At 38.0% G+C, this 25,954-nt stretch overlaps 1 protein-coding gene across 2 annotated transcripts; it reads left to right on the top strand.

Moving 5' to 3' along the window:
* The first annotated feature begins 976 nt into the window (after positions 1 to 976).
* pitx1 (paired-like homeodomain 1) lies at positions 977 to 11,362 on the top strand. Of its 2 annotated transcripts, XM_051680655.1 has the most exons (4): positions 977 to 1,052; positions 6,257 to 6,364; positions 7,198 to 7,400; positions 8,918 to 11,362. In XM_051680655.1, the coding sequence occupies exons 2-4, from the start codon at positions 6,274 to 6,276 to the stop codon at positions 9,464 to 9,466; spliced, it is 843 nt and encodes a 280-aa protein (XP_051536615.1). In that variant the 5' UTR covers positions 977 to 1,052; positions 6,257 to 6,273; the 3' UTR covers positions 9,467 to 11,362. The 2 variants fall into 2 exon arrangements, with proteins under 2 accessions (XP_051536615.1, XP_051536613.1); XM_051680653.1 differs by lacking the exon at positions 977 to 1,052 and having other exon boundaries at positions 6,123 to 6,364.
* The last annotated feature ends 14,592 nt before the right edge of the window (positions 11,363 to 25,954 follow it).

Raw genomic sequence — 25,954 nt, 5'->3', positions numbered from 1 at the left:
CACAACAGAGATGTTTAATTTAGGCTATATTTTGGAGCAACACATCTCATGAATTATTACACTGTTTAATTCATAATGTTCATAGGCTAATTCGTTTTTCGTTTCATTAAGCGTCATATAAGCGTTTGGTTTGTATTCATTCATTGCAAAATTACGTAAACGTTTTATCGGTGGCCTTTTCTTGCCGCATATAGCCTATACTTCTTTATAAACCAACGCTATAGCACACATATTGCGAAAAATAAATATCTATGAGGCCAATGAACTAACAATTTTGTGAAGATTACTTGTCTTCAAATTGTCCGACAACAATAAACATTTTGTTTTCTTTCTTTCTATCTTTCTTTTTTACTTTTGAATGCTTATGAAAGGGGTTATTTTATTTGTTCTGTCATGAAACGTTTCATATTTATATTTTAATAAATTGTGCGATAACAAAACACGGATTTGACAAATACCACATTTCCAAAACCAGCTTTTCAGTATTCTAAAGTAACTATTGTTAATCTTTCTGGTGCCACAGCTACCGATTACTGTGGATTGAGATGAAACATATGAAAAGAGAACAGAAGTGTACAGTAGGCTACTTTGTTTCCATAAAGTCAAATGGAATTCTTCCGCTGATCTCTCATTTCATGCGCAAAAACAGCACTAACATTACATTAACAGAACAATAAATAAATGTAGGTTAAACTACAGTATAAAATGAAATTAGCGTAAATAAAAATGTTAAGTATGTATGTGTATGTAGCTATGTGTAATAGAACGAGCACACGCAGGCTGACTCCAATCAAAAGTATAGAATTCAATCGCCGTGACAGTTATTTGTGTACTGAAATGTTCAGCTTACCATCCACTCCTTCCAGAAGAGGCTCATCTCATCCTCTATCAGTCTGATTGAATGTGCTACTGCTGTGACGTCATCCCATGAGCCCGATACAGGCAGCGGGGCCGCATCTCTGCACGCATACACACTTGAACATTGCTGACAAGCATGGAGGCGATTTAATTCACAAGAAAAGGAAACAAGGTGCCTTTCTGAAAACTGCCCTGTAAGTCCTCATCCGACCGTCGCTTTACAACGATGTTTGTTGGAACGTTGTATCGCAGCACTGTAATGTTGTTGTGTCCGTATGATGAGTGTTTGTGTTGTATTTATTCGTCATATGTAAATCGCGTTGGACGATATCTTCTGCTTTAAGTAAATAAATGTATGTCGGTCACACTGGTGCGGTTAGTGCTGCATATACAGAAAGGACTTGAATAACCTCGGTAAAAAAAACTGTCAATAGAAATGTGTCAGTATGACAGGCGAGTGTTTTTGCATAGAGTGCAGGTTAAAACATTAGTTATTCAAACCGCTTCAGCTCACGGAATGGCGGAGAGATTCTCAGAGTCCAGCGGCTGTTCGAATCAATCCGAGAAAGACGGTCAACTATTCTAATGTGCAAAGTGAACATTTGAATGTTTTCCGAAGCACGGGGTCAATATTTTAACAGTACGGAATTGCGATTTTAGTGTTAATAATGCTATTTTGGGCATTGTCACTGTCTGTTTTGCGAGTGTTTACTTAAAGCCTCATCAGTATAGTAGGCTTATACTCAATGAAATGTATTTAACCATCTGGCGAATTTGCGCACAGCTGCAAGTACATGTTCATTGTTCATTTGTTCTGCAGGAATGGAACTAATCCACTTCATGAATGCTTCACGTAAGTTTTTATAAATCAAAAGCAGTTTGGAGTTATTTTATTATTATTATTATTATTATTATTATTTGTATTAGTGCTAATAATAATAATAATAATAATAGCCTAGATTATAATAATAACAGGCCTAATGATGATGATGATGGTGATGATAATAATAATAATAATCGTAATAATAATAATAATAATAACAGGCCTAATGATGATGATAAAAATAATACTACTACTACTACTAATAATAATAATAATAATAATAACAGGCATAATGATGATGATAAAAACAATACTACTACTACTACTACTACTAATAATAATAATAACAGGCATAATGATGATGATGATGGTGATGATAATAATAATAATAATCGTAATAATAATAATAACAGGCCTAATGATGATGATAAAAACAATACTACTACTACTACTACTACTAATAATAATAATAATAACAGGCCTAATGATGATGATAATAATAATAATATTTATAATAATAATAATAATAATAATAATAATAATATATGTTTATTTTCAGCAAAGGAGTTACTAAAAACCAATAGTTACAGTGTCGTAATAAAATTATAATAAACATCCACTTACGGTCTTACTTAAAAAACACAGGAAACATATAGGTCAAAAAGGGAGAAATAATATATATATTTAGCATATATTTATTATTGTTCTGCTTAATAATAAATATACATCTATTTTAGTGAATAAGTCAGTAAAGTGTCGTTCACTGTTTGTGAATGAGAACTAATCACTCATGGTCGAAATTAACATCAAGGCTAAAATGTAGAAAATCACTGCTGGCAATTTATTGAAGTTGACGTTTATCAAAGGGGGGGGGGGGGCGATGACATTTATTTGTCTTCGAAGGCACAATTTCTTTCTATTTCAACATCTTTGTTTGTTTGTTTGTATATCAAGTTTTATTAAGGGTACAAGTTAAATATAACCTACAGGTAGATGCTTAAATAAAGTGATGTTGTGAACAAGTCATTTTTTTATTTTTGTATAGTGTTTATCACAGTACACATTGTTTCGAAACAGTGAACAAGAACACAAGAGCGCATCTGACAGGACAGATCATGCATGAAGAACGAGTATTAGAAAGGTTATGGCAGAAATATGCAAATACATCATCACTTAGTTCCAGACATTGTGTAATGGACCTATGAACCCGACTTTAATCCGCTATGAATCCTCACCGTCACCTTCATCCAGCCTTCTCTCCGTCTTCATTAATTACTGGTGTTTCAACAATGATTGAAACAATAAATGACACATATGATCATCTTCATACATACATTTGCTTTCATTTATCCACAGTTAAGGTATACCGGTTGGCTAATTCCCATCTTGAAAATGAACTTTGATGCACATTCTCAAATCTCCATAAAAGACACTGAGGACACCTGTATTAAATAACTTTACCATTCATTCAAACAATAAGAATAACAGTGATTATTAGAACAAATGACCTCCTTTTGCAGATTATGTTGCAATGTTAAATTCACTCACACATCTGCGAGAGAGCCAACCCGCTTTCAGTCTTCCCTGATGATGGTGTTTTCCTTCATTTTCATTAGGGGGACTCTTTTAAATGTGCTGTGAGGAAGTGCTTGAGGTCTTGTGTCACACTGTTAAATCTTAATGTCTTCAGTAGGTTTATTCGTTAAGAGAAAGTGCTCACTGTGAAGTGAAGTATCCAATTATTATTCTACTCAGGCTGGGTTTTTCCGGTAACGTAAGAAATAACGTCTACTTTATTTTACCAAACAAACTGCATGTTTATCTTGTCGAGGCCCTGAAGGTTATAATATTACTAAATGTATATAAAATAAATAATGCACTGGGGTCCATCAGATCCACTGGTTCCAGATAATGCTCAACTTATAGAGACTGATGAAAGTGACCCAAGAAAATGCATCTAAATGGATTGCACGCGATGTGAGTCATCATAAGGGGCTCTCAGTTAGTTCTGTTTCTTTGGTTGCACAGAATAGGATTAAAATGACGGGTATCGGTATTGAACTACAGACCTATCTCAACACAGGGAGAGACAGAGTGCATTCATAGATCATCTGGATAGAGTTCTAGTAGGCACTGTGCACTTGTAGCCTTGCTGCCGTGCAACATGCAGTTTGTGACTGCTACCAACTATAGACTCACTCCTGGAGCCGATGTGAAGCACCCATTGGAGGAAGGAAGAAAAGGATGTCTTACTGAAATCTCCTTAATTTCTAACGATATTTTGTTTAATTATTTAGTCATTTTTAAGTTTTAAACTTGTGCAGGGTACTTATGTCTTTATGTGAAATCAATATCATTAATTAAAACATATAGCCTACTATTCTGATTTCCATTAGTTATGCTTATTAAAGTAGGCCAACATAAAGTCACCTCGTATTGTCCGTCATTTAAATTTAGACCCGTCACATCGCACGCGCAGACTGCGGAGATTTTTCCAACACCTTTTATTTTCAGAAATAGTGTACTACAAGGACTTTCCAATGATCATGATAGATTAATACAATTTATTAAACATCTATTTGTCTCTGATAAACTGTAAACGATGCGAGAAAGATACATTTAAATTGCACGTAAGGGCATGCGAATGGTCTAGAATCTCGTCGATTTGCGAACGTTTTTACGTGCTACTTAATAACGATGCTTTTGGGAAACGTGGCGTATTGTACTTACGTGCGATTAACAGTGCTTTACCAAACCCAGCGTTTCCAAACAAATAAATAAAATAAAATAAATAAATAAATTGTGTTATTGTAGTAAATTGCCTGTATAGAACCATGCAATAGCCTGTCGGATAATACTTCATTTTGTTTTCCCATTTCAGGCAAAAAGGCCAAACATCCGACCATTGAGCCACTTGCCATGGCTATGCAGTTTTTTCAAAATCATAATAGTAAAAACTTAAAAACATTTTCTTTCTAACAAGTCATTTGAGAGAACATGGTGCCCATATCATCGCCTAGTTATTAATTTCGGAGTGTCAAAGAAACTGCTACAATAATCCCATATTATATTTTATCTAATTGGCTATTTCATATTCAATTTCCAGATAGAACTTATTGTTTGTGCAATAGTGGTAACTTTTGATCTTATATGATCCATATTGTCTCTATGATTACATTTCCATGAAATTCTTTTTCATCGGAACATAAATTGAATCGGCGGGTTCTGTCTTCCCGCCACTAATTAAAATGGCTCTATTCCTTAATTATACAGTCCACATAAAGTAAGCTCATTTTAGAATATTGTGCAAAATTGTGCAAATATAACATTAATTCCCAATTACCCTTACAACACAATTACACATAATTACAAGTATCGCAATAGGAATATATAGCCAGTTACTGCAGACTGCATTCTGTCGTGTCTATAGGCCAACCAATTGTTTTCCCCCATAACTTTATTATAAACAATTCACAGATACAGGCAGCATGTGCATATCAGGACATTTAAACTCTCATATACATTACACAAACAAACTAACAGGAAAACGCAAAAAATTCAGTACTGTGCAAAAATGTTAAGCACATAAGGAGTTACATGAAAACATTTGTCTTAAGATGGTTGTTTATATCTTCAGCTTTAGTGTGTCAACAGGAAATATATATTTTAGACTCTCATACGTTCCTTTTGAAAATAGAATAGAATAGAATAGAATAGAATAGTAGAACAGGGAGCCCTGCAACAGATGTCATGGTCCCCACAGTGCCCCCCACTGAACATTGAGTCAGTCTGAGATTACATAAAGAGGCAAAAGCAATTAAGACAGCCTAAATAGATTGAATAACTGTGGTGAGTTCTTTAAGAAGCTTGGAACATCCTATCTGCCAACAACCAAGAAAAACTGTGTCCAGGTGTACCTGGGAGAATTGGGGCTGTTTTGAAGGCAAAGGTGGTCACACCAAATATTGACTTAGCTTTTTTTAATGTTTACTTGCATGACGTTAATTGATAAATGAAAACTATTTATGGCATTATTTTTGAAGAAATCCTCACTATGCAACATTTTTTCACAAGTGCCTAAAACTTCTGCACAGTACTGTATATAAACGACAAAAAAAAAAATAAGGAAAATAAGGAAAGAACGAGAGAGAGGGTACACAAATGTCATTTTAGACATCATTGTATGTGGGCAAGTGTGTATTAAATGTTTCTTCAAGAGAACCTGATCTCCCTTGTCAGAGTCATGCACTGCAGCCTGAGTCCATGGACACAATATTCCTCTTTGGCAAAGTTTCCGACACAAACTGCTGATATATTAAAGGAAAAAGTTGAGTTGTATGTATAGAAATGGTTGTGCAGTGTGGGTGGGACTGACAGTGAGAGTGGGGAGGGGAGGATGGGTGGGTCCTTGTGCTCTGTGCTGCTGTGGGTTCACACGGAACACTCACTCTTCAACATGAGTACCTAAAATAGCGCATGAAAGCTCCACATATGTATTAATCGGAGCATGATCGTGGATTGTTCTTATATGACACCACCGGGAGAGGTTTTGTAACACGTATGATTGTTTTGAAGGTGGAACGAATTCGGACATGGCCTCATCTTTTCATCTGCCGAGAAGCACCAGCACTAGAGACACGTTAGAAAACACGAGCAGCGAGTCTTCTGACAATGAAACTGCAGGTAAAGGACACATCACATTTCCATATTCATCCATACATTAAACCTAAACACGCTTCAAATATAAGCAAGCTTAAGCTTATTTGAATACAAATGTTTGCTTTTCGGGATCAACCGTTTTGTTTTTAATACACAGATGTAACGTACTGAAAAACTGATTTCTTGCGGCTTCATTTTACTAGAGAAATCTTGCCGTGCTTGTGACATATTCGCCCGCTCGCTGCTTTGCGTTGGTAAACCATTCTGACATCACGTTCAGTTACTACAATTGTTGACAATCGCCTTCTTATGTCTGTTGATATCTGTTTCCGGATAAATCTGTGTATTAAATTGTGCGTTGTCGCTTTGATCACAGAGACGTTACCTCAATGTCTTAATAACCGTTAAAAATATGAACTCCCATTCTGTAAATATTATTATTATTATTAAATGAGCAACTGCATGTTTTGTTAGCTTAGGAAAGTGTGCTGTAAAATATTTTTCTGACTATCTGTTGATCAATCTGACCACCTGAAGAGTCGGGCCTGCATGAGCGATTATTCTTTTCACTGGCTATAAAATGTGCAATATAACAGCCGTAAGTATGATGTGCAAAAACGGTCTCGTTTGAAAGAAACCACTTCAGTAAAATATATTTGCACAATAGTGGACTGCATGGGCTATCGTTCAGTCCGTGCGAACGAGCCATCAAACGATTCACTTTTGTCTTCCTACAACCGACTCCTGCTTTAAAAAAAAAAAAAAAAAAAAAAAGTAAATTAAATAAAAAATGGAACTGGAAAAAGAGCGCGACAGAGCACTGAGCCCACATATCAAGTCTGATCTCATCTCCGCAGAAAAGGAGCGATCTGTCGAGCAGAGAAGTGACGATGGAAACGCGGATGACTCCAAGAAGAAGAAACAGAGGCGGCAGAGGACTCACTTCACCAGCCAGCAGCTGCAGGAGCTGGAAGCCACTTTCCAGAGGAACCGATACCCGGACATGAGCACCAGAGAGGAGATCGCCGTGTGGACCCACCTCACAGAGGCCCGAGTCCGGGTAAGCGAACCTTCTCGAACTAATGTATCTGACAATGCAGGTTTTCGGACCATTTGCAAAGGCACTTTTTTCTGTTCAAGCAAGCACGACCTTCACAGGTTTCAAGCCAAGATTGAAATAAATAAGAAAGATAATCACCAATGAAGTAATTACATAATAATGATTTGCAAATTCAACATACATTAGGCTCTAATTCGAGGAATATTATTCAAACTGATAAATAAGTCGCTTTCACGTTTATCAATTTTACAATATAACATGTCATGTTTTGTGCATTATTCGCTTGTAAATTCTGCAATTTTACGCCTGTTATGAATTTGAAAATATTTCTACTACAAAATTTTGGAAACAATTTTACATAATTCTTAAATAATTAAAATAAATATATTAAAATAAATAAAGAATGAAATCAAAATAAATGTTTTTTTGTATCTTTTAAACAAGGTTCATCCCACAGTATTCTAGAACCATTCTGAACCATGATTATCGGAATGTAAATGAAAAACAGTTTATGACTCTTTCATATTCCATTCGTGCAACTTTTGAGCGTTTTGATGTGCATACTTCGAAATTCGAAGTAGGCTATCCACATACCAAATGAAAAATAAAATAAAAATAAGAAAGTTAAAGAACGCAGGCGCATGAATCTTGCTCTACAGTACCCAAATTACCAGGAAATAAATAAATATGCACGAAATTCCTGATTACGGTTCATTGATTTAATTTTAGATAGAGTTGAATATACTGTAATAGTATAGTAATAGTAATAATTAGTTTTGGCTCCTTGACTCGAACAAATTGTGAGTCAAATATAGAATACCCTACACTGAGCAAAAATGTTAACCTAAGATATGCGTAACTGGTCAAAAATATTATTATTTTTCTAAATCAACCGGACTACATTAGGCTACAACAACAAAACTAGCCCCTTAGCAATTGCAGGGTAGCACTCTTTTTTATGTGCATTTTATCGTGTTGTAGTGTTTATTACACTGCGCGTTTCTAGCATATGAAAATTTATACAATACAAAGTGGACGTCTACACCCTGTACAAAGCACTAACCTGCAGTTCTTTTCTTAAGGTTCTATTTCTGCTTCATCTTAAAATGCGTTTTATTGGGATACCCTAATGTATTCAGGTTGATTTAGTGATGTTTAATATCTAATAAATATTTTAATAAAATCAGTTCATTTACATGTTACCTAATGAACCAAATTTTTTTGTAAATTTATTTTTAAGTTATTTTTTCTTCTTCTTCTTCTTCTTCTTCTTGTTTTCTGTGTATCACTAGCGGAATGAAGTTCTTCGCAAAATTCTTCACAGAATTGAAAACATGAAACAATGCGCTTCATGTGATAACACGGAAATGAATCCGTTTTTATTTTTCAAAAATATGATTTAACATCACTGAATCAACCTAAATATATTAGGTTACACAAACACAACTAATGTCCTCTCTCTGTGTGTCGAATAGCGTCTTGTATGCTGAATAACGCGTTATTCGTCATCTTTTCAGGTCTGGTTCAAAAACCGAAGGGCGAAATGGAGAAAGAGGGAGCGTAATCAGCAGATGGATTTGTGTAAGAACAGTTATCTGCCCCAGTTCAGCGGCTTAATGCAGCCTTACGACGACGTCTATCCGGCGTACACCTACAACAACTGGACCAACAAAGGACTGACTCCAACCCCACTGTCCACCAAGAACTTTACCTTCTTCAATTCCATGAGTCCTCTCACGTCCCAGTCTATGTTCTCAGCCCCAAACTCCATCTCGTCTATGAGCATGGCGTCCGGGATGGGACACTCTGCCGTGCCCGGCATGCCCGCGACGGGCCTGAATAACATCGGCAATCTCAACGGCATCGGCAGCGCCACGATCAGTTCCGCCATGAGTTCGTCCACATGCCCCTACGGGCCTCCGGGCTCGCCGTACAGTGTGTACAGAGACACTTGTAACTCCAGCCTTGCGACGTTAAGACTGAAATCCAAGCAGCATCCGTCCTTTGGATATAGCGGCTTGCAGAGTCCCGGCTCTAGTCTGAACGCGTGCCAGTATAATAGCTGACGAATTAAACAACCGTACTGGATTAGGTGCAATCGGCATTTTCACACGAATTATGCGGATTGTCTGTGTTTACCTGAACTTGCACAACAATTTAAATGTCCATTTTTGAGGATTTCAGCGTTATGAAGACAGATACATTCACACATTGTACATATGTTATAAGGTGGAACGATGGAACAACATTTGAAAACGATTCAGTGCTCTAAATGAGAACAATTGGAACCTGACATTAGGCCTCGAGCGCATGCTATAGTCTTAAATCGTGTTTGTGAGTGATGTTCTCTTGTATTTCGTGTCATGCAGAGGTCGTGTTGTCCTCGTGGACTCTCATTCACAATCTGGATTCTTTCCTCGTAGTTGTTTCATTGTCTCGATAGATTTACCGCATGCTTATTCCGAGTGAAAAAGTGTTTTGTATGAAATTATATGAATGTGTAGAACTTTTTATTGTACTCATGTTGATTGAAATTGTGCTTATATGTTATGGTAATGTTTTGAATAAACTTTAAAAATAGAAGAATTTCTAAATGAGTCGTCAAGAGAATTATGTCATCTTATGCCAGCTTGATTATTTCAAACAAATTTGACATGAACGTTAAATCTGAAAAATCATTCAACTGCTTTCACTATGACATTAGCCGAACAATGTTATTAAACAGTTATAATAACAAGCCATGCGTAGGCTATATGTTCAAAACAGAGTCCGTATTCTGCGCATCTAACATTCCCCCATTCTCATGATTTAGTGGCGGGAGCAAAAGACTATTTTCTCCTGTGTTTTGGTTATATTGTTGTTCGTGGGCAGGACTCAAATGTCTTTACAGGCTCCAGTGGCATGCCGCAGTCTTCACGGAGTCAAACTTTTGCTTTTTCACCGCCCACATGTTGTAATGTCGTGTGTGACATTGTCATTGATATTTGATATGGCTTGTTTTAATGCTCAAGCACATAACTGTAGGCAGGAGAAAAAGGCAAACGTGAAAATCAATTCGGGGATTCCTTATCGTGCCGTTTTAATCGGCTCTGTGAACTCAAATGATGCTTCGTTGAAGGAGAAAGGCTGTCGTAACGGATTGTTTCTTTAATACGCCTAATCCTTTCCACTGATAATAAAGTCTTTCATTCCCCAAAAGGTCGACTTCGAGAGGACAATGATAATGGTCACTTCCTTTAGTTTGGGCTGTTATTCGAACAGAATCAATTCCAGCACACTCTTTTCAAGGTTAAAGCCGCATTCCCCAGTTCAAACAAGAGTCACACCGAACACAATCGGTCAAACGGTGTAGCCTAAATACAAAACACAAAATACAAACGGGTGTTGGCTTGTGTGTGTCGCCACTTATATTCTTCTTACAGCGACTCTAATCGAGCAGAATGAACATTTATGACTTCGAGAAGGATTGTAACTACGTTCTGACAGATCATGATTGAAGCATTTTTATTTCTGTTAATTTCTGAAATTGCCTGAAAATCAAGTTTTATTGAAATTGCACTTCCATAAAAAATGCCATTTATAAATGTCGAATACAGAATAGAAAAATAGAAAATTATTCTGAAACACCTAAAATGTCAATTGGTTATAGTAATAACTTTCAAATGTACCTAAATAGTAGCCTGTGTTATTTTATTTGTATTGCCCTATCCATGACATCCCGGTATTGTCCGCAAATTGAGAACGTCTTCTCAACGGGTTAATCAATCACTGATATGCGGTGAAACCACAGTGTGTACTATTCGAATAGCTTATGATAAGGAAACAATGCATGTCATTTCAACATGTTTAATTACTCCTTCAGGATCAATCTTCTTCAGTCTTAAACGTCTCTTTCAAATGAGCCAGTCCAATAATGATCATATGGTATCGATTAGGCCTATAATAGCGGGTTCTTATTGTTTTTCGTTTGCGTTTAGTGAGCTTTTAAAGAGTTCCTTTATGATCACACTCACACTGATAGACGTCGATATTTAATAATAATTAAAAAAAACAACAACACTTAACAATACATGGAACATTTCTGTTAGGACATTTAACATATTAGTATTACAAAACTTTTTTAAAAAATTTTTTTTAACATAAACCACTTATATATATATATATATATATATATATATATATATATATATATATATATATATATATATATATATATATATATTTTTTTAATGTGTGGAAATTTGTAAAAAATAAATAAATAAATAAATAAAAAATAATAATAATCCTTTCAGTTTTCTTATTGCTGTCTGTTCTTTTTCTGTGCCTAATCAGTCCGTCTGTCTTCTAATTCCTCTCTTAGTATTTGCATCATGTCTGTGCAATGCTGCAGCAACCTGTTGTGACGATAAAAGACAATATTGTGCCTCACAATTAACATTTAAATTATGTGTATTTTTAATCATAATTCACTGGTGTAAACATCAAAAGGGAATGTATATGTTATAAAGTACAATCATTGCTGTACTTTGTAATGTGATATATTATTGTGTAACAGTGTAATAATTCTGTCACAAAAAAAAAAAAACACACAAAGGTTGTTTGGCAAAAGAAGATAATGTGGGCCTGTGACTCTCCATATGAAGACAGTGGCATAGCCATAACACTGATTTAAAAGACAAATATAAACAAAAGAAATGTGGAAAACCTAATTTATAAGAAACCGTAATGATAAAAGCAAATAACAGATAACTAACAGATAATATCAAGTGTTCTGAAAACACATTTACCCCAAGCAAGGGACAATTTTCTGAAAAACAAAACGAACTAATTCACATGTAAAAGACAATGCTAAAAGGAATCAAAGCATTATTATTTTATCCAGTACAAATCATTAAAACGTAAAATGGGGCAGTAAATTCTAACATTACCATCATCTCTGATAGTAAGAAAAAATACATAATAAACCAATAGTACTTTTGATGACTGAAGAAATGTTTACGATCAGCCCAAAAACATAAAACAGGAAATGACAAAGATGCACAGTTTCAAATACTTGCATATGTCACTAATCCTGAAGCGAACCTGCACTGCCATCAAGGCTTTTTTATAGACTCACAAAATTGTCTGTTATCCTGTCTAAAGGGAATGATTAACCAGGTTTAACTAGCTCTGTTTAGTGATAGCAATGTTAAGAGTTACTCACTTCTTTGTGGTGTTATCCTGTTCTTCCACTTTCTGGAGATACTCCTTTATGAAGAATAATCTTCGGTCATCACAGGTCTGTAATGAAAATGTTACGCTAAATGAAAATATTGGTAAAGTTTTCGCTAAATATATATTACATGTATTTCTAAAACAATTGCATCTGAAAGTGATGAGGAAACACAGGGAATTTGAGATGTTTAGTGTAAAACCTGTAACAGAAATATGAGAGTGAACATGATGTCACAGTGTAAATACTGTGAGTAATGAGTAATACTAATGAATAACATTTAATATGTAATTGTTTTGTAATATTGTGTGTCATTACGCATTTAATTTGTATTGTTATTATAATGTATTATATGAACATGTCATGTGGACACTAAAACGTACACTTCATTATCCGGGTTATTGTAGTTCATTTCCGAGAAATGAAGAACATGGACTTAATTATTTAGCTGGTTTTAAATAATTGCTTCTCAACTAGTTTTGCTTCAGGACACAGAATTACACTGGACATCAAATGGCGACCCAACACGGTACCAAAATTGTTATGTCACACAAAAAAATAAAAAAATAAATAAAACATTTATCATTTTTTTATAACAAGAAGTTGCATAAACTAAACATACAAAATTATTAACACCGCACAGGCTGTGAACATGATTAAAAAAAATAAAAAATCTACCAAATGTTTTTTTTACCAAGTGATAACGAAGAGTTTGATTGGATGCACAGCTTTTAATGCCAAAAATCTAAAGATATGGGAAGCATTTTCTCCTCCTTTTAAAAACTTGATGTTGTCAGAGAGCGAGACAAAGAGACCCAAGAGCAGAGGAACAGTTCAAAAGGATTTATTAACAATAAATGATAACTTTAACTGTGCTGGCGAAGACTGGAGATCCCGGCACACGTTGAATTTGAGGGAATGAATTTTGGGGATGAGTGCGCGCCATAGCCGCACAATGGGCAGATCCCTGAAGAGTGTGTTCAGATGAGTGTGTGCGTTGTGGAAGTCAGGAGCAGATTCGTATGAATCCTCCGTAGAAGCGTAGTGAGGTGCAGAGAACGCCCAGCAGACTGGAAGGCAATCACTTTCCCCACAGGCAGGCAGATACGAGGAATCCGTCCTTGAAGATTCGTGAGCAGAGAACAAGCATACAGCAAGCTGGAAGGTAACCACACTCTGGACGTGGGCAGAGATGGGCAACCAAACAGATAAACGAGACAATACCAACTAGGCAGAGAGAGTGAGGTAAGTTACTTCACATCAAACAACAATCTAGCAAGGATACTGAGAACAGGAAGGGTTTAAGTAGGGAGTGAATTAAAGGAGAACCAAGTGTTGCTAGCATGCTAATTAGTGGCATGATCAGCAATGTTCCCATGGAAACACTGATCATGCATGCTAGCTTTGCCTGCGAGATATGAGGGAGAGAAAATAACAAAAACACAGAATAAACAGAGAAACTCACCGGAGCCATGACAGTACCTCGGGTTGGCCAATCGGAGACAGCTCTGACCTTAGCAGGGTCTATGCACACTCCCTCAGACGAAACGATGAACCCCAGGAACGGAACAGACTGTGCATGAAAAGCGCACTTCTCCGCCTTGATGAAAAGCTGATTCTCTAGTAGTCACTGAAGCACCTGTCTGATGTGCTGAATATAGTCCTGGATATTCTGGGAGAAGATTGTGTTATCATTAAGACAGACAAACACAAAACGATCAACCATGTCTCTAAACACATCATTTACAAGCCCCTGGAAGACAGCGGGGGCATTGACCAATCCGAAAGGCATTAACAAATATGGGTGTTAAAAGCCATCTTCCACTCAACCCCCTTCTTAATTCGGACAAGGTGATAAGCATTACATAGGTCCAACTTTGTAAAGACAGACGCTCCTTGCAAGAGTTCGAAAGCTTTGGACATCAATGGCAAAGGATAGCGATTCTTCACCATGATGTCATTCAGCCCCCGAGAATCTATACAGAGCCATCTTCTCCATGAAGAACCCCGCCCCCTGCCAGCGACGAGGAAGGGCGGATGACACCGGCTGCCAGAGAATCATTGATATACCTGTTCATGGCCTCCCTCTCGGGAGCTGAGAGCGAATGCAGCCATTCCTGAGAAGGCAAGGTGCCAGTAAGCAATTCAATCGCACAGTTGTATGAGCGATGAGGAGGAAGGGTCGCGGCGTTTGACCAGCTGAACACCGACCCCAAGTCATGGTCTGTCAACGGCACTCCGGATAAATCTGCCTGTTCATCCTGCATCAAAACACAAGATTGGGCAGGGGAGACAGCAGAATTAAGACAGTGTGACAAACAGTAAGGTCTCCAAGCAAGAGCAGTGTTGGCTGACCAGTCTGTGTGGGTTGTGTGTTACCAACCAAGGATGCCCCAATACTACCGGTGCCGATGGAGATTGGATCAGGTAAAAGGACAACTGCTCCATATGATTACCGGAGACGAAAGTGACTGGCTTGGTGGACTGGGTGATGATGGACAGGGGCGTGCCACTGAGGGTGTGGGCCATGATAGGTTCATCCAACTGGACCATGGGAAGCCGCCATTTGGAATCCAAGTCGATGTCCAAAAAGTTCCCTTCGACTCCGAATCCACTAGGGCTGAGACCATGTGACAAGTAGATCCATACTGCAGCCGGGCCGGGAGAAGTGTACGAAGTCCGGAGGCTTTGTCCAAAGGGGTTGCGCTCGCCAGTATCCCCCTTCCTACTGACGAGCGGTGTCTTTTACTGGACAGGAAGCAGAGAGGTGGCCAGACTGGGCACAATGAAAGCATAGACCATTAACGAGGCATCGCTGTTTCTCCTTATGTGAGTTCTCCCGACTTGCATGGGCTCAGTGTCAGGGCATGATTCTGGTGACCTGGCCAAAGTAGTGGAACGTAGGGAATGGCCAGCCGCCCGAGGAGGTGGAGAGTGGCGTCGCCAACAGAGACTCATCGATCTCCTTGAGACAGTCCAGATAAGACCCTCACCACCTCCCGACCTTGAGCCGAGTGATCAAAAACTTGGCAAAGTACCGTTGAGAAAGCGTGAAAAGAGGCGCAACAAGGATGTCTGTTGTCCCACATGGCAGTCCCCCATTCACCGGCCCTTCCACTGAGGAGTGTGATCACACACGCCACCTTCATAGTCTCCAACAGGAAAGCAGAGGGCTGTAATGGAAGAACAGGGAACATTGTCAAAGGAATGCGCTACAGGATCCCGCCTCACCTGAATACGGGTTTGGAGGAGGGATACGCGCCTCTTCCACACATTTCTGTGCGTTCATCGCCGGAGCCGGTGAGGGTGCTTCCTGAGAGGGACCAGCATCGGGAGGAAGCGGAGTTGTTGAATAACAGAGGTGAGCTCAGCGAGCTGCGAAGCCATCATCTCCAGAGCCCGGATAGATGCGGAGATTTAATCCTGCTGACATCCCAGTAAGGCTCCCTGCTGAAAGAGGCCAGAGCGAAGAGTAGATTCCTCTGCTGGGTCCATACTTGGCTAGATTGTTCTGTCAGAGAGTGAGAGCAAGACAAAGAGACCTAAGAGCAGAGGAACAGTTAAAAGTATTTATTAAAAATAAATGATAACTTTATCCCGGCACAGGCTGCAGTTGAGGGAAGGAGTTTTGGGGATGAGTGCGCGCCGTAACAGCACAATGGGCAGATAAGTGAAGAGTGTGTTCATAGACGTGTGTGTGCGTTGTGGAAGTGAGGAGCAGATTCGTAGGAATCCTCCATAGAAGCGTAGTAAGGTGCAGAGAACAACGCCCAGCAGATTGGAAGGCAATCACTTTCCCCACACACGGGCAGAGACGAGGAATCCGTCGGTGAAGATTTGTGAGTGCAGAGAACAAGTGTACAGCAAGCTGGAAGGTAACCACACTCCCGACACGTGGGTAGAGATGGGCAACCAAACAGATACATGAGACAGGACCAACTAGGCAGAGAGAGTGAGGTAAGTTTCTTCACATCAAACAACAATCTAGCAAGGATACTGAGAACACGAAGGGTTTAAGTAGGAAGTGAATTAGAGGAGAACCAGGTGTTGCTAGCACACTAATTAGTGGCATGATCAGTGTTCCCCTGGGAACAATCAATGTTCCCACGGAAACACTGATCATGCATGCTGGCTTCGCCTGCGAGACATGAGGGAGAGAATATAACAAAACACACAGAATAAACCGACAAACTCACAGGAGCCGTGACAGATGTATCGATTTAATTTACTATCATAACTATGATTATGTGGTTAGTTGCATTTTATTATTCACATTTAGCATTGTTGTTTTTTCCCAGCTGTCTCTATTAGAAAAGACTTGTGAGCCAATTCAGGGTCATGACCCACCAGTTGAGAAACATTGTTTTAGATCCATTAGTAACAAGTGATCAACTCAGATCATCAACAAAGATGTGAAGAAGACATTTTTTCTACATTGTTCCACTTTGTCCAAATTTTGGACTTTTCTTTGTGCTTTTAGAGGGTAATGGTAAAGATTTACAGCTGAATGTAAATCTCTCTTACTATGATCAAACATAATCATATCTTTGTGTGTATGGCAGAGTATGAGAACACTTTCTGGGCCAGACTGAGAATGTTTATCAATCGATGAATCCCAATCAGATGGGATCTTGTGGCACGGCATAATAACAACCCGGATTTTTAATTTGTATATACTGTATATTCAAGCAAAGTGAATGTTTATGCCAGTAGACAGTGTGAGAAATGTAAATAGCTGTTTGGTATAGCAGTTTTGAAGAGTGGTTGATAAAGGACTACAAACTGGTTTTATATTGATTCTTGAAAATGTATTTTGTGTGTTTTTTATTTTTTATTATTGCATTTCTTTTGTTATTTCCATAATTTCATTTAATAGAAACGACAATGTAGATGACAAAAAAAAAACATGCATTGGCAATGTTAGTGTAAATGTGTTACACATTTCCAGCAGTATATTGATAAAGAGTCAGTGAAATCTGCCTGAAAGCAAACCTGATTCCTTACATTCACTCTGAATGTCCTTCTGAATCCGCTTAGCTTCATTCTGTTTGACATCAGTAAAGAAATCATGAAAAAATTATTGACGCAAAAACAATTCCTTAAAACTTGTTTACATTTATAAACTACTTTCATTTCCAATATGACGGCTGTTCATGCATTTGTTTAAAGATTCACATTATTGCACATTAGTGCCAAGATTGGTGGAAAACAGATTCTAATTCAGAAGGACCTGATGTGGGAGTGCGGTGACCCTGTTATCTTCATTCACAGAATGGATTGCCCTGATAATCCCAAACACGCAGTTAGGAAAGAATATGTTACTTCAGGTGGCTCAGAAGAATGATCAGAGTATCTAGACCTTCATTTCAGACATTTTACAGCTCTATCCACCTTTTTTCTGAACACCAAAGTTTTCCATGATTCATAGTTTTTCGTTTTCCAGTCTCCAGTGTTTAGTGTATAAAATTTAGAAGTTTTTGCAAAATGACATTACGTGGTTCATTACACGTATTGTGTCAGTTCCGATGTGAAATGTCCACTGTGTTGCGCTAAAAGCCAGTGAAATGTTCTCTCAAACAGAGGTTTTTAAGGTTATTGCTCTACTGAGTTTTACATCAATAAAACCGATCTCCCTACCCTAAACCTTAAACCTAAACCTAACCATGAGTGTCCGAAAAAGTGAATGTCAGATGAAAAACACAACCACATCATTTTGTGGTGCTTCTATGACACTTTGGGCTCACTTGTGGACTTGCGTGCTCTTTAGGACTTGTACCCCACTCCTTTACATCACAAGTGCAACACTCTATCAGTTGAGCACAATTTGATCACACTTGAACAAGCTTGTTAATGTAGTTGATTATGTAATGCAAATGTTCTTTTTTTATATATTAACAATTTTTATTGATTCCATTCAACAAATTAAATAAACATCACAGAAAATGCAGAATCAAATTATGTACAATTAAACCCTTCCCCCTGAACACCCCCACCCGACACAAACACTCACCCCAGTGGTCATAAATATAAAAAAAAAAAAAAAAAAAAACAAAAACACAAAACACAAAACACGCACACACAAAAAATACATGAATAAATAAATAAATAAATAAATAAAAAGCATATTTTCAAAAAAACAATCAAATTGCACACACATATTTAAAACTAGAGATCCCTCTCCACTACCCCTCCCCGAAAGCCAGATATCTGCCCCATTTCCTATCAAATAACCCCAGATTTCCCAGCCTTCTATACATCCCTTCCTCAAAGGCCGCCACCCTCCCCATCTCCGAGCACCACTCATGAAATGAGGGCCCTCCAACCGACCTCCAACCCCTTAAAATAACCTGTCTGGTGATCATGATGCTCATTAGGACCCAACTCTTTATATGTCGATTCTTAACATCGATGACCACCCCATCGCCCAAAATACAGAGTCTGGGGCAGAGTGAAAGCCGAGTGCCCAATACATCACATATAAGACTCTGAACTTTCAACCAGAACTCCTGGATCTCAACACACCCCCAAAAGACATGAGTTATGTCTCTAACCTCTGATTGACATCGCCAGCAGATGGGTGTGCTGTAATGCAAATGTTAAAATGAGTCATGTGCTATAGTAAAAGTGTTTAGATGTCATAAGATAACATTGTGTGAGGAACAGGGTGAAAAGTAAGTGTTTATGAACTGATAATCTGCCATTTTACTCGTGATTTGTGTGAAAGTAAATAAAAGTCATAATATTGTTGTAGCGCATCTAGTGTTCATTTCACCAGGAAACTAACATGATACGTACAAGGAGCCACATAAAAATTATTTTACAAATGTAGGTATTTGTATTACAGCCATCTCCGTGATGACCACCCCAATGATCATGCTGAGGAATTCGAAGGAGCTAATAAGGATGAAGGTGATGGTGAAGATACAGCTGTAGTCCATGGCCAGGTCATCAAGTCTGTGCTGGAAGTCTGTCCAATCATCCAACTATTGGCAAAAACATGTCAATGTCAAGAGCTCTCACCCTGCAGACCTGTTGATCCTACTAATGAAAGGCTGGCCTAAAGTTTGAGAAGGTGACATGTATCTAATGAATTTCAGAAGATTTAAGAAGATCATATCTTACTGTTGTCATGCTGAAAAGAGTGAAAAGAGCTCTACTGATGTCTCCCCAGTTGTCAGGATCTCCCATGTCAGGGTCTCCGAAAAACAAATGTCCAACCACAGCATAAATCATCATCACCACAAACATCAGTCCAGTCAGATATACTGCAGTCTTCATTGCCCTCAAGAAGACTGCAATAAAAGCCTACAATAAACACACACACACACACACCTGAGCTGCTGCTGACTGCACTAAGTGAGTATATCAGACGGAGTTTGAATGAATGTATGCCAGCATGTGATGACCTGATAAGCTTGTGTGTAAGTGTCAGGCAGCATCTTCAGCAGTCGGATGATCATAAGGACACGCAGGACGATGACAGATCCAAGACCCACCACACACACGAGACGAACACAATGAGTGCAGACAGGACGGCAGAAGTGCGTGGATCATCACACACCTTCAGCACACACTCCAGCAGATACACGGACAGAAACAACCTGTCGGCAATCTGTAAAATCAGCATGTAACTCAGTACATATCTACTCAAGACATATTGAATGGGGTATCTGCTCTGACAATGTCTTACATAAAAGAACACAGGAAAATGCGTCCAAGTGGGGTCGATCACATGCACTATGAATATGTTGTCCAGTATCAGCGGCTTTGAATGATGGCCGATCTGTATGTGCAGAAATCACACTCTCTCCTGCAAGAAGACAACGTGTTATTTGTCGTTCATTGGAGTCGAGGGCATAGATTTGGCTTGAACATTGGGGAACAGTATTAAGAACTGACATGTTTCCATTGATCATGGTATAAATATTAGGGGGTTGCACTTGCTTGTTTTTATTATTGGGGGGTGGGGGGGTTAATCTATGCCCCTGATTGGAGTGTTATGAGAGCTTCTCACAGAAATATACCTTTACAAATCAATGTTTCTTCACTTCACTTGAGGTGTGTTGTGTTTGGAATCACATAGATTATTTTCTTCGTTTGGCTCCACCTTCCGAGATCTGTTCTAATGGACTCAATGGGCTGGTTGTTTAATGAAGCATGTATCTAGGGGACTGTCATGGTTACATCCCGGCCAATCAATCCCCAGAATATTCATGAGTGCAGTGGGACAATTCCAGCCAAGTAAATATCAATTAAATATATTGTAACTATTTTATAGCAGGGACTAAAAATTCTTCAGTGAACAAAGACGAACTGAATTTTTTTGCAGAAAGTAATTGAAAACGGGAACGAAATCCCTTTTAATTGTTCCGGAGTGAAAATGTTATTTTTAAATACTGGTAACCAGTTAATAACTGGTTAAATTTGTTCCAATAATGTTTTCATGAAATCAAAGATGAAAAAGTTTATCAAATTACGTTTTCAAAATTACACCACCTCTTTTTGCCTGAAAAAATTAGGCTTCTCTATTTTTAGTAGAAGATAAGCATCTGCTTTGAAAGGAAAGCGCTAGTTTTATATATATATATATATATATATATATATATATATATATATATATATATATATATATATATATATATATATATATATATATATATTTGGGCAGCAAAAGGTGATGTTTAGTCCAAATGTACCCACGCAATGTGTGCACATGCAGGTGAGAGAGATTTAGGCTATTAATTGATTTTAGATGGACAGATTTTCTTTTACACTACTGTTCAAAAGTTCTGAAACACTTGACTGAAATGTTTCTCATGATCTTAAAAATCGTTTGATCTGAAGGCGTATGCTTAAATGTTTGAAATTAGTTTTGTAGACAAAAATATAATTGTGCCACCATATTAATTTATTTCATTATAAATCTAAAATTTAATAAAAAAAAAAAAAAAAGTTTTTGAAATTGATGACTTGGACCAAATAATAAAGAAAAGCAGCCAATAAGTGCCCAACATAGATGGGAACTCCTTCAATACTGTTTAAAAAGCATCCCAGGGTAATACCTCAAGAAGTTGGTTGAGAAAATGTCAAGAGTACATGTCTGCAAATTCTAGGCAAAGGGTGACTACTTTGAAGATGCTAAAATATAACACAGTTTTGATTTATTTTGGATTTTTAGTCACAACATAATTCCCATAGTTCCATTTATGTTATTCCACAGTTTTAATGACTTTACTATTATTCTAAAATGTGGGTGGGGGGGGGGGGGGGAATATAATAAAGAATGAGTAAGTGTTTCAAAACTTTTGACCAGTAGTGTATATATTTGAAATATGTTTGGGGATATATTTAATATTAAGAATACATTTATTGAAAATACGTTACTTTATATAGACTGCTGTATACTATGCTTGTTATGATTTTTATCCTGAAAATTCCCCCACATGGGAAACAATTTAATCACTTATTTTTGATTATTTTGGGTGAGGCAAGTCCCTTATTTTGTATTTGTTTATCCAAAACAGGTGTCTTGTTTCTCTTGTGAGATCTGGAAACACTGCAACTGTTATATCACCCACCCTTATCACAGAGTACTGTCATTTTTAAAAGAACATTATTAACCATTCTTTGATTTCATTTTAACCGGTAACCAGTAACCAGTTGGAAAAGAAGATGTGGAATGCCAGAACGGGAACGAAAAATAACCATTTCTGCTCAGAAGAACCGGAATGAAAAACATTTCATTTTTAGTCCCTGTTTTAAAGTACCTCAAATCATTGATAAAAACAGCTTGATCTATTTAAAAAAGTAATCTAAATAATCTGTTAACCCATTATTTGTGTTACTCAGTTAGGTTAGCGCAACATGATCTCATAAAAATTTGTATGTATTGTTACGTAAAGTTTGGTTCAAGCAAATGTACATTGTCTTACACAGAAACATACAATATTGATGTATTGACAGCATCTAAACATCATAATTTTACATATTAACACCTATCGAAACATACAAATGTTTACGTGTACTGTTCGAATTGATTAATATCAAATAGTTCATTAGAATGAATCAGTTAATTACATTTAATTTATAATCAATGAGATTAGTTAAATGCCATCACATTTATTTAATGCAGTTGACATTTTAATATGAAACTGTAATGGTTTCATTCAGTTCTGCATGATTTCTGCTGCCCTATACAATGTTTTAAAGGATTAAATCACTTTAACCAAGACTAAACTTTAAAATGTTAAAATGAATAAAAACTCTGAAATCGTTTAATAATTTATTAAGTATTTAATTTAATTTTTGTTTGCCATGGGACACAAAAGGAGTTTTCAGAACATGCCAAAAAACAAATTAAACCACAAAAAGCACCATAAAACAATAATAAAATTAATACATAAATTTGTTATATTTTATTTGCTATAATCCAAATCTTCATACTGCTTTCTGTGAAGAACAGACCCAAATTCAAGCCTTTTCTTCAGCGATCTCCATCTCTATCTGCCGTCACGCAGGGTTCACACATCCTCCGTGAGCGGGGCGCGTTGGACATTCACATTGGCGCTAAGTGCGTAGCGGTGCGGAGATCTTTGAACATGTCTGGATCGTAGCCTTGCTCGTCCATTTGTTTGAGGAGCTTATCTTGGAAAACTTGGAGCACCGCCATCGCATGGAGTGCTGAACCTGCTTGGCCCACCGCTGAGTATGCTTTTCCAGCCAGTGCGGACGTCAGTCGACACGGCTTGGAATGATGAACGGGCATGATTTCCACGGCCTGCTACTAGCCGGAAATGTGCCGCTACCACCTCTTCCACAGGGGGTAGTTTGGCATAAACTTTGTCTTCCCCGTGGTCCACTTTAGTGAGGAGAATGGAATCGCTGTGCGAGCGAGCTAAATAGGGTGCACGGCAGGATTTTGTCAGTTCGTTATGACAAGGGAAGAGCAGGGCAGATCTGCGGAACACGGTTGCTTGGCAGTGTTTGGACTGCAAGAACCATTCATCAAGGTGAGATTTTTCAGGTTCCTCTGGAGGAGACCACTCAAGACTGAGCCCTTCGACCACCCTTGAAAGGACGCAAAGCATCTCCTTATCAGTGGTGCATGCACATTCCTCGCCCTTGCTGGGGGACAGGGCGGCAACGTCCTCCATTGACCACTCACCAGATGCAGCGAGAGACATAACATCATCATCTCCAGCATCTGAACCGCCGGACTTGATGAGTTTATGCGCTCTTGCAGAGGGCCAAAGCTCATCACGCACATACTGTATCGGCATATACGCAGTACATGGAGATTGAGGGCTCGCGGGGCATGTGCCGGCATGAGGTCCACCACAAATTCATCCTGCTCGAACTCGCGGCCCCGCCATCCCTCCTCGTGTGATCCCTCGGGAGTCACAGAAGTGGCTGGTGGGAGGGCGCGGGAGGCTGAATCGTCCCTCAGAACGAGGGCGATTCACGAGGGAAGCGTCTTGAGACTCATGCCCTCACAGTGAGGGCAGTCTGTCTCTATGAGAGCTGTCTCTGCATGAGTGCGGCCCAGGTAGTGAATGCAGCTCTCATGCTGATTTGATGGCGGGATGTGTCCCTCGCATAAGGAACACTTACTGAACAACATCTTTAAAAAGACGCAAACATGTTAGCAGCTCTTTTAGTTATATACTGTATATATATATATATATATATATATATATATATATATATATATATATATATATATATATATATAATCAGGATGCTGAAGTGGCCTGTTCACCAGTCAAGCATCAAGCGGCAAGGCGGAGTAAATGTTCGCCGAAGCACTGCAGGGGAGCGGAGAGTCTTCTCGTTGCCAAGAAGATCCCACCCGCTGACTCGTGTATGTCAATGGCGAAGTAGTAGAAGGCTTCTAGACGAGAGATGAATCATTTTCTTGAAAGAAGAAAATTAAAAGGGCGGGGCTTAAACACCATAGCCAATACTGCCGTTATTGTAGAAAGGTTTCAACTAGGTCGTATAGGACACTCCCCATAGCGTCAGCTTAGTGACTCAATGTCAAGAGTACTGAATCATAAGGGAATCAAAAATTGCTGCCTCAAAAAGCATTATGACCAGTGGTTTTATGGCAGTAATGTTGAATGCTCATTGGCTCTCAAGTGTCTCATGACCGTTTGCGACATGCCGTATTCTGCAATGTATATGTTTGAATGAGAAATGATTGGGCCGTTATGGAGTGCATCAGGAGAAGATTTACAGTGATTAATAACTTAAATTCCTCTCTCTGCCTTACACAATGCCATCAGGGAGCACATCGGATGTAGCGCATCGCCCTTTGGATTACTTTCATACTGAATTTTGCCATTTTTCGGAATAAATTATTTTGATTACATTTATCTGCCTGTTACGTGTTTTATAAGCCATTAATAAATGGTTATGGTTAGGTTTAGGAGTAGGTGTGGGATTAGCGGCTGTAAAATATATATAAATTAATATATTGTAACAAAAATTATTGCTACTGTACATGAATCAACTTGTTACATAAAATGTGGTTATGTTTAGAGGTTGGGGTAGGGTTAAGGGATCTAAAATATCAATAAAACAGTAAAAATTTACAAATATATTTATAATCATTTCCTGTATTCAAATATATTTGTAATGGATTTGTCAATATTTTACGTTTCTAAAGCTGTAAATACTTAAAAATGTTTACGTTTTAGATGCTTTCAAACGTCCATATTGTACGTTTTAGTGTCTATCCAAACATAGAAACATGTACGTTTAAATGTTACAAATATTAACGTACAATAAGCTACATATTTTAAAGGAATAGTTCACCCAAAAATGAAAATTCACATGCCATCCCAGATGTGTATGATTGTCTTTCTTCAGCAGAACACAAATGGAGATTTTTAGAAGAAGACAGAGCTCTTTCAGGTCCTTATCATGCAAGTACACAGGTGCCAGCACTTTGATGGTCCAAAAGTCACATTTAGGCAGCATAAAAGTAATCCACATGACTCCAGTCGATCAATGAATGTCATCTGAAGCGAATCGATAGGTTTATTAAGAAACAAGTTGATAATTAAAACATTTTTAACTTCAAATCTGCACTTCCATCCAGGGCTTTGATGCTGTCGCATGACGTTCCTCCTTCTGATGATTAGCACTGCTTCCGAATTCTCGCGTGAACTCGCCGATGTGCTTACGTCATGCGACAGCTACGTGATGTATCAACTGCTGGCAGGAAGCACTTTTTAAAAGTGAATAACTTTTAATTAACGATTCATTTTTTTACACAATCGATTCACTTCAGGAGACATTCACTGATCGACTGGAGTCGTGTGGATTACTTTTATGCTGC

The sequence above is a fragment of the Myxocyprinus asiaticus genome, chromosome 40, assembly GCF_019703515.2.
Source record: "Myxocyprinus asiaticus isolate MX2 ecotype Aquarium Trade chromosome 40, UBuf_Myxa_2, whole genome shotgun sequence".
Classification (NCBI taxonomy): Eukaryota; Metazoa; Chordata; class Actinopteri; order Cypriniformes; family Catostomidae; genus Myxocyprinus; species Myxocyprinus asiaticus.
This window is presented reverse-complemented; position numbering and strand designations above follow the sequence as displayed.

What these genes read in the sequence shown, in the direction of transcription:
- pitx1 (XM_051680655.1), top strand. Translation starts at nt 6,274, where the DNA reads ATGGCCTCATCTTTTCATCTGCCGAGAAGCACCAGCACTAGAGACACG. An exon ending in TTCTGACAATGAAACTGCAG is followed by an intron (nt 6,365 to 7,197) that starts GTAAAGGACACA and finishes TCATCTCCGCAG; the next exon opens with AAAAGGAGCGATCTGTCGAG. An exon ending in TCACAGAGGCCCGAGTCCGG is followed by an intron (nt 7,401 to 8,917) that starts GTAAGCGAACCT and finishes TCATCTTTTCAG; the next exon opens with GTCTGGTTCAAAAACCGAAG.